Source organism: Trachurus japonicus, chromosome 18 (assembly GCF_045865225.1).
Source record: "Trachurus japonicus isolate A0001 chromosome 18, Traja_1.0".
Taxonomy (NCBI): Eukaryota; Metazoa; Chordata; class Actinopteri; order Carangiformes; family Carangidae; genus Trachurus; species Trachurus japonicus.
The window spans coordinates 29,678,522-29,688,647 of record NC_140924.1 but is presented as its reverse complement, the minus strand read 5'-3'; the positions used below and the strand labels follow the sequence as shown (position 1 = coordinate 29,688,647).

The following is a 10,126-nucleotide window of genomic DNA, read 5'->3' as shown; positions in this document are numbered from 1 at the left end:
TGCTAACTCCATCGGCTGACAAGAAGTTATGGTGCGTTCAAGGCAACCCGTAATTTGTGTTTTTCCAACCTGTGAAGTCGTACCAGTTCGATCTGGTACGAGTTCACGGGTCGGAAGTTACGAGTGACTTTCACAGGTAAAACAGGTGCAACAGGTCGGAAAAACACGAGTTACGGGTTGCCTGGAACGCTACAAAGTCGTAAGTCGTGACTTGAAGCTGTAACTTACGGTTTCAAAAGCCTGCCTGGAACGCAGCATTAGCCCAAACGACCGGATCGCTTACTACTGCTTTAAATCTCTAAATCTGCACTGGAAGGAAATCATGACTAAAAATTTCCATCCAAATGAAAGCTTCCAATTTGTATTTGTTTATTTGATGTAGATATTGTGCATTTCCTGTTTTGGCTGATTTTTGACGACATGTTGAGTTCTGGTATTAATGCATTGAAATGGAGTTCAGTCCCTGCTCATTTCATATCTACTGTAATGACATGAATCTTACAATGAAATTATTCCAGCTACTATTACAAATGCATTAAAAGCCATGTGTACGTAGGATCAGAAATGTGTATGATATTGGCACGCTTACACAGACACACATTCACATCTTTTTTTACTCGAGGGACCATATTTCTCTCTTTAAAGACCTCTCAGCTGTGTGCAAGGCCAGCAGGAATACTCCTCCACGTGCAGCTATCTTGTGTGAGAAATGCAAGTCAGCAAAAAGGCTCCTGTTGTTAAATTTCATGGGGGAGGGCACCGGGTGCAACACGCAGCAGTTTGACTGATCAGAGAACGACAGCAGCCCGGCATACCAGGCGCGTTGAGGGGGATAACAGAAGGTTCATCTGAACTGCAATGGATTAGTAACTTGAAACACAACATCTTTTGCTTCATTCAGGGAAACGGGGGTTGTTGGCACATGGAACAAATTCGCAAGCAGATTTTGGTCATCTCGCCTTACCAACAGGGAATGAAGGTCACATGCAGAGTTGCTACTCATTACAGGCCCAGTGTCTGCTCTCTTTTGTCTTTGAAGGTTGCAGAAAAAGAAAACGAGTTAATTTCCATTCAACAAGTGAAGACCAACTGAAATTACAAGTGTTTATCAAGCAGTGTGACAGGAGCCACAGACAGACGGTGCTACACTACACATGAAAAATGTTGATGGAGGCAGAATGTAATATCAAGGCATTGGAAACATTATAAGCTCTGAAACGAGTGCACTGATCTTGGTGAGAGCTGACAGTTGCTGTAAAACACAGTCTGTCTCCTGAGGTTTTGGCTGTGGTATCATTTCATGCATGTGTTCAGAGAGTGTGTGCCTCACTTGCAGGATTGCTTTCCCAGTGATTTTCATTTTTATGACTGTACTGCAGTCTTTCTGCTAAAGGTGGATGGAGTAATGTTGCTCTTATTGCCCTGCATGATTCCATGCATCCACTGGACATTGAGCCGATCAGTGCACCACATTTCACCCTGTCTGCACAGTTAACCCACATACAGTAGCTGCAATGTATGACAGGTGACAGCATCTGCAGATAAGAGTCGGACTCTACAGGACAGACCTCAGACCTGTGTCTATGATAGGCCAGTTAAAATGTGCATTTTGCACAAAATGCATTTTTAATATAACGCTGAACTTTTTTATTAAAATGTTCACATTTCTTTTGCTTTCATTTTCAACTGTACTTTGTCTGCCTGTACACAGCAGATCTAATTTAAAACCCTCGATACTATTTCCTGCTTGTTAAGTTTTTACGATACAGTGTAAAATGTAGGCTGCTGGGTCTGAAAGAAAGCTTTCTCAGCAACTGTACTGACCTTCTTTATTCATCATACATTTAGGTCAAATGAAAGAAATGACATTTAGGTCATGACGAAAGTACTGACAGTGTCAACTGCAAAGAACAGAAACCTCTTTTTACTGTAGCTACTGTAACTGTGCCTACAGGTCATAGGCATGTAGCCTATCACTTTGGTCACTTGACTATATGTTGGCATACTTTGCAAAAGAGGTTTTAGAACTAAAAGAGGAGTAATTCGTTAAAAAAAAAAAGTTGTTGGATAATTTATTTCCTCCCAAAATACATTTCTTGACACATAGATGCAGCTCAGATTACGTGCCCTGTGTTTGCACACCATGATAAAATGTGTCATATTTTTCACAGTTTTTCTGGCAGGAATCAAAGAGCCTCCATCCACAAAGGCAGTAACACAAGCTAAAGCATGTGACTTTTTTTCTGAGGCATATCTAGTTCTCTCCATGTGACTGGAGCAGAGCTCTCTCTCTCGCACTCTCTTGTGCTCCCTTGCCCATTGGATTCCATTACTCTTTAGCCAGCAGAGCTGCTGGAGGTAAGAGAGGCAGCTCCAGTTACTGGCAGGAGATTTCTGTCGAGACGGGGCATGATGAGGGATAAACTGTTGATGAGCTCAACAACTGTGCCTGATGTTTTTTTACCTGCCAAATGTACACACACCCATACACATTCAGTATAAGATGAGATGTTTTGGCTGAGCGAACATGGATAAAGGGCTTCCTCCATGTGAAAGACCTCCAGATAAGATGGGAACTGGCAGCAGGAGTATGGTTGAGGGAAATGTTTTGCTTATTTTGAACTTAATTGCATCCCTGTGGGAGGTGAAAACCACTCTGATCAGATAAATTTCATCCTTGAATTTCCATCTCTCTGTAGTAATAGGCCTAGTGCGTGCCCTGGATTGGCATGTAGGTTCCAAAGCAATCTGTCAAGACCAGTGCCATGTTTGGATGTGTTAGTTTGGCTGAAACCACTGCCTGTGCCTCAGTTTAAAAGATGTGGATTGTCCCTTTTAACACAACTTGAAAAGAAAAAATCACATTTGAGGTTATGCATTGAATCAAATGTGTAGGTGTGAAATACTTCAGCTTGTTTCCTACAGAGTTTCATCAGTAAGGCTGAAACATTGAGTTTGAGGTTTGTGCTTTTGACTAATGGCTACAATAATATAGGCTACATGGCAGTAAAAACACACATCATTTCAACGAAGATTAATTTATTATTATTTGTTCAACAGGTGGGTAAACCATGATGTGGAAATAGGCGAGTAAAACTGAGATGAACTTCACAACAGCCCTCCCCTTCTCCCACTGTGCATGTTCCCCCGACCACGTAGCAACAGAAATATTCTCTGCAAGTGTTGGTCAATCATTTAATTTAAAAACCACTTGGCAGCCAATAAAAGGAGGAGCTGACGCCACGTCGAGAGATGCACTGTGATTGGTCAAACCCTCCGGTCAGCTGAGTGGGGAAGGAAGGTATAAATACTGCTCAGAAGTTTGCCCGGCGCAGTGTGTGTTTGTGTGTGTCTGTGTGTTGATGGTGCGTGAGTGAAGAAGCGGTGCGCGTGGGAATTTATTTATTAAACTGTCTAAACTATAAATTTTCTTCTTTTTTGCACTAAATAATATTTAAGGTAAGTCATTTCAAGGCCTTTCAGCTAGAATTGAGCAGCTAAAGTTGGGTATTGTTTTATTGGGGGTGGGTTAGCGTGCTAATGGCTGCGTGTTGACACTTAATTAGCCACCTGTGTCTCATTTAACGTTAGCTCTGACGCTGCTTCGTGGTTTTTTCAGGGAGCTGTGCTAAAGCCACAGGAGCCAGGAGAGGACAAGCCCGTCACCATGGTTGCCACAAGCACATTAAAGACAAAAAACACCGACTGTATTTCGGATTTGGTCGACAGAAGATATGACCAGGCTTGCATTGAGAAAGGTACGCTTACTGGCTTTTTATGTTTGTTTTCTCTCCCTCTTTGTGTCTGTGTAGCTAACCGTTAGGTAGGTTGTGGGTACCGGTACTTGTAGTTGTGTGCTTGTTTATCCCATGGTTTATCCCTGTGTGGTGCATGGCTGCAGCAGTGGAGGGGAGGGGGACGGGCACAGGGAAGTCAACAGAGGATGAAGTCATCCCTCTAGCCGGTCTGCACAACAGCTAAATGCGTACAATAGCCCATCTACCAGCTTCTGTCTCCAGCCGGAGCCGCATCATTGCACTGTGATGCTATTTCATTCTGTATGAAGCTTTTGGTCATGTGTGTGTGGTTCGTGAGAGCTTTGACACATGTTAATGTACAGAAAGCAGAAAAAATGACAGACTGATTCCATCCATCACTAATGCATCTGTAGTCAAAACTGACAAATGCATTAAATGTTGTGTGCATGCTGAAATCTTATAATGGCTGGAGCTGGAATTGGTTCCTAAAACGAACTATTCATTTATTTTTTCCTCAGAACTGGATTTCTGGGAATACTGCTTGGCTGAGCCTCAGAGGACTGCAGATGTGGCCGAGGACAGAACCTGTCAACAGCTGGCCAAGATGTTTGAAAACTGCCTCTCTCGAGCCAAAAAAACAACACTGCACTGCTCCTCTGTGCTGGTCCCAGAGAAGCTAACACGGAGAATAGCTCGTGAAGTCCTGAGGCTGGCGTCTTGTGAGCCTTGTGGCCTGCGTGGCTGCGTCCTGTATGTCCACCTGGAGCTGGACAAGGGCTGCAAGCGGCTGGAGCGCATCATCTATGATGCCACCGTGGTGCCCACATTCGAGTTGACTCTTGTTTTCAAGCAGGACGGCACTGCCTGGCCCAGCCTGAAGGACTTCTTCTTTATGGGAACCTGCTTTGCCCCAGCTTTCAGGCACGTACTTAAACTGAGTCCAGGTTTCCGGCTTGTCAAGAAAAAACTGTACTCCTCCTCGGCTGGCACCGTGGTAGAGGAGTGCTGAACTATGGGTGGGGGAGGGATACTGGGTTTCCTGTGGGTAAACGCACTTCTGCCCAAATGTAAATGACACTCCAGTAGTGTCATATTTTCTACGGTGTTTTGTACAATATGGTTTGTCATCTCAGTTATTGGTAGCCAGTCAATCCAGTTGCAGTTTGGGATTTACACTCAAAAGGTTGTGCATAAGTGAGCCTGGTAGTTCTGGGTTTCACTTCAGTGTTTCTAAAAGTGCATTTTTATCAACAAAATTGTAATATCCTGAATGTTTTTTTTTTTCTTTTTTCTAATAAGTCCGTTTAATACAAACATGATTTTAAATTGTACATTTTGCAGATGAATGTAAAACTATGTTCACATCAACATGATTGAGAGGGACATACTGTGGGTACACTTTTGTTGAAGACACTAGCCACTTTGTTGATGCATCTGCGTGTTTCCAGATGTATTGAATGTGTTCTGCTGCTGTAAACACACCTAGGCTTAAATGGGAGACAGTGACATAGTCTTTGGGGGCCATATGTAGCTAGTTGTACCATGCTGTATTCAGGGCTACAGATGTTTTTTAAGACTGAAGACTTTTGTGAGGATGCTGCTGTCTTGGTGTGGAGTCACACTAAGGGAATGTGGATGCCTTAAATGTCATAGAAATGTACTTTCTCACTCAGATCACAGCTAGACCTATGTGTATGTTTAGTGTTGAGCGTTTTATTGCATTTTTATTTTTTATACCCCTTTCCCAGACACACCTTTTCAAATGCCTTATTAAAAGGATGGTTCACCAAAATGTTAACACTTATTTGTTTTTGTTTTTTTTAATGTGATTTAACTGGGCTGTGCAAAGAAATTCTTTTTATTGATTCAAATTTTTTCAAACTTTTTTTTTTATGCCATTTAAACTTCTTGTTGGAGGAAAGGTTTTGTCTCTACTAGACAATAAAAGATTGAAACCATAGTTTTCACATTTTTAGACTTCTTCTGTTTATGCTGTTGAGTCTGAATAATTATTCAGCACCCACAGATCATTACTGTACACATGGAGCCAAGCCTTCTGGAGTGGGAAGGCACCAGTGGGACAATGCTGGCTTTTTAAAGAGGACAAAAGGAACAACAAGGTCTCAAGAATTTTATGTTTATTATGCACGACTAGTATGACTAAGCCTGGACATCATGGAAGCCGCCAGCATTGCTGAATTTAATGTGCATCATGCTGGTTAATCTTCAGAATTCGTAGAAACAACCAAACATTTCATTTCATAACCTTTATTTAAACTCGGAGATATATTGAGGCGCAACCTCATTTACAATATAGCCGAGATGAAACACAGAACATATAAAGACAGAAGACAAAACAATTGAGACATTCATACATATTCAGTCATAAACATACATAAGCATAACTTGAATGCTTGGCCTCCAGTAAACTCCAGTAATAAAACATTTTTAGTTGTAGGCCTATTCTAGCCAAGACTTTAATTTGGAAAAGCACACATTTGACTCCAGTTGCAGCTACAGGTCATTTCCTTTCTGTGATTATACACAGTACACAGCAGCCTGTGCATGCACACTGCTGTAACTGTTTATGTCAGCACATCAGCTGCTTGTTTGAACCTGCAGAGTTTGTGCGACATTTCTCTCACTCCCCTTAATGGAGGTGTCTCCATAGTGATTTTAAGGGCCTCCTGTTTGTGAGGCATACAAATGAGAGTCTGTTGCATCAAGGACTTTGACACTTGTGTGGGATATTTGCAGTAATGGCATTTGTGCTCAAGACTTTTTTTTGCAGCAATCCAGGCTGTCATGTTTGTAAATGCATAGTTAGAGGCTATAGAGTAAATGGGCCACTCACACTGTCCTGAGCGACTTAATGTTTGTACAAAGTTTTTCCAATTACACAGGCCATCATTCTTGCACAAACAAGTGAACGGGCTGACATGGTTACAAGAGATTAATGACAGTAGCACATGATCTTGTGCAAGATGCGTCACTGTCATTGTGAAGGGACAAAGCACCAGTGATCATTTACCCAGTGTCACACTTACGCGGCCTCGGCTGATCCCTTTGCCTTGCTGCACGTAAGTGGGTCAGCAGTACAAGTTTGCACTGTTGCATTGATTTAATTGAATATCAAAAACTTTGTTATATGAAACACTTGTTTCACTCTGTACCACATTTAATGTTGTGATAGAATTAATCATTTATGCTTGAAAACAAACATAAAGGATGTGTCTATATCAAATGTGTCTAGTTTTTATCTAAACTTCTATAGCCCTTATGAGATGTATTTTAAAAGAAGTCTTACATATGTTGACATGCATTTGTAATGAAAAACTACTTTATAAGTTGCAATGACACTGAGATTGCCTAGTAAGGGACTATCCAGAAGAAGATTTGCTCAGCTTCACATAATGATTGAAAACAAGGGAAGCATTTAACCTGGTAAAGTAGGTTGCAGTTTAAAGGAGGGGGTAATGTAAACAGTTTCGTTCCCTCTTGCAGGTGATGTCATTACTATTAGGTCACCAGGAAATCATGACGAGAAATCAAAATTTAACAGGATGTTGAACTGTTGCTTTAAAAACCAGCACTTGATTATTGTGTCCAAATTTCCAATTTCATCTATTCCGCTACACCTTATGAGAATCCATCTCAAAGGTGTAATTTTGTATTACACAATTGGTTTGTGGTATATGTCCAAAGAAAGGCAGAGAAAGCAAATGCTCCTCCCAAGGGGCAGGACAACATAATTAATATAGACTGAAGCCTCATGGAAAAGTACTGAAGGCTGTCTCACACCGTGGCAACGAAAAGAGTGACTGATCTACTCTCTCCTGGCTTGGCAACTCATTCATGGAAGCCCATGAATCTATGGGTGGTATTTGAGATCCTCAGTGTCAACATGACCTAGGGAACCATGCAACGGTCTCAGTGACAGTGCCATGTTGTGGAAAGGGCCACACCTGCAGAGTCAATCACATTGATCAGACGGATCTAAACAGCACATACTGTGGCCTCGACAGCTGACAGATGTTTACCAGCTCTTGAGTTGCCTCGCCTTCTCCACGGGGCGTCCGAGTCACTAGATAAGCCTGTTTGTTCCCAAGAGATGAGCTGGCCTTGAATTCATGTTTTCTTCTGACCTGCAGAACAACCTCTTTCTGGGAAAAGGGAAATCTGACGAACTTGGCCTGTGTATGCATCTCACACTGGGACTGGGTTTATTTAGTTATCTAGATTTGTTTATCTCTCCCGAGTTCTTGTGTCAAATCTACATAAACAACACTAATTGTATATATGTAATATTTTATCTCTGCATTATCACATTCTCTTGATGTTAATTTACAAGAAATTTCCAACCGGTGCATGTAAATATCTAGTCTATCTCTTGCATAACACATAGTGAAATAGATCCTTGTTTTGGTACCAAGTTGAAAGCAGGGACTGCTATCTGACATTCTGTTACTTTGCCAGCAGCTGTCCAGTGAGACTGTTGTGATCACTTCACACCAGGAGCAAAAAAAGGAGCCAAATGATTACCTGGGTAGACAGTGTTTATTTCAAATACCACAGACTGAGCCAGTGTGACCTAAGTTTACATTCTGGCAGGTATGTTTGTTGATTGTGAGCCCCCACACCCCCCATATCGAATCAAAACACTGTCTCTGCAACACCAGAGAAGGAGATTTCCATCCAGTGAAAGTGGGACTCATTAAATGGTTGGGTTGGTAAACATGAGCTTGCTGTTTGCTCTTTACTGACGTTGCATCACATGGCTTCAGCGTATTGAAATTCAAATCTTTCATACGCTGGCCTCTTGCTGCCATTGGAGCTGGCAACATGTAAATCCACTTAGCCTTGCCAAGCAGCGCCGCTTTAACACCTGAGCACTGAACGCAATCTGACAAAACACAGTAAATGACTGAAGTTATCATTCATCCAACAACACAGAGCACAGACTAGTTTTAGGATACTACGTCAGATAAAAGTTTAGATATCTTTTTGGAATGTGATCATACGCTATGAACATGGTTAATAAATCTGTATTATTTATCATCATTTTAGCATTGCGTTGAGCATGTTAGCAGGGCTTACAGCACTGCAGTGCCTAAATGCAGCCTCATATGGCATCAGCTCTAAGTCTTGTGTGTAATTAGCACTCAGCTTAGTACTTTCCCTTACTGACACTATATAGGTCATCAGGCAACAAATGTATGGGGAATGTAATGTACATCCTGTTAGCACATCCTCCTAGCCATGCACAACTAGAAAAACAGATCCACCTGTGTGATGCAACTGCAATACAGAGAAAGGCAGAGGCCTGCAGTGAGCAGTAATCAAAAACTGTTGCGATTGTTGCATAATCTTCTCTCGCATCCGTATGTCCGTATGTCGCTTTAAATGATGAGCTGCTGAACAGCTTGGTAGTTAAAAGACCATCCCATCATCTAAATACAGTGTTAAGTCATTTGTAAACTGTTTGCTGCATGTGGTCACAGATACCTCAAGGTACAGAGCGTAACAGAATGGAAAGTGCAGGTATTGCCTTGGCAAGAACACAGTGTCTTGCGTTCTTTCCCACTTTAGTATGTTTTGACTTCCAGTTTTGGTTTTACATGTAATGTTAAGAACCTCTTGCTCTGATCAGATTACATTAGCTCAGGCAGGCATGTGAAGCAAGTGGATGAAGATGGAATAAACCACAACTGCCTCTGAATGAAACGAAATAGCCCTAACAGGCACATGATGCACATTTTTAAAGGCAGTGTAATTCTAAAAAAAAATATGGATATTTTGAGATGTTGCTATGCTATTTGCAGCAGTGTGGATGAAGTGTTATTTCAGTGTGACTACAGTGTTTGTCTGGTGGGTGTGTGACCTTGGTAGACACTGTCCTGGAAGGTTTGGACCTGACAACTCCTCCATAACTAATGCTGGCATCAAGCAAAGATTTCTCTGGCATCTGACAAGTGGGTGTTGTCTCTCTTTTGACCTTTTATGGTGGAAGCAGGTCATTGTCCGGGTGAAATCACCTTCATGACAATGGTCCCCTTGCATTAAAAATACTGCTATGATGGTGTTGACCTGATATCAGTAACAAACCATGATCTCGATGGAGATGTGTTGCATGAGATTCGTTATATAAGCACTGATAAGTAGAACAATAATCATTCCTTTGTTACTGTGGTCCAGTGTGCATACTGTAATGACTAGTACAATGTTTTAATTCATTTTTCTTACCCTAACATAAAATTTACTTTGTTGAGATTTCACATACCTGCACAGACCAAATAAGTTTCTATTTTGGGAAAGGAATGTGTTGTATAGGGGATGTAGGTCTATACGTCCAGACTAACCCTCCAGGA

General features: G+C 41.6%; 1 protein-coding gene across 1 annotated transcript; it reads left to right on the top strand.

Moving 5' to 3' along the window:
- The first annotated feature begins 3,333 nt into the window (after positions 1-3,333).
- On the top strand, positions 3,334-5,556 carry LOC146969596 (DNA damage-inducible transcript 4-like protein). The gene is made up of 3 exons (XM_085759149.1): positions 3,334-3,459; positions 3,620-3,758; positions 4,277-5,556. Exons 2-3 carry the CDS (start codon positions 3,668-3,670, stop codon positions 4,765-4,767), a joined length of 582 nt encoding a protein of 193 aa, XP_085615275.1. The 5' UTR covers positions 3,334-3,459; positions 3,620-3,667; the 3' UTR covers positions 4,768-5,556.
- The last annotated feature ends 4,570 nt before the right edge of the window (positions 5,557-10,126 follow it).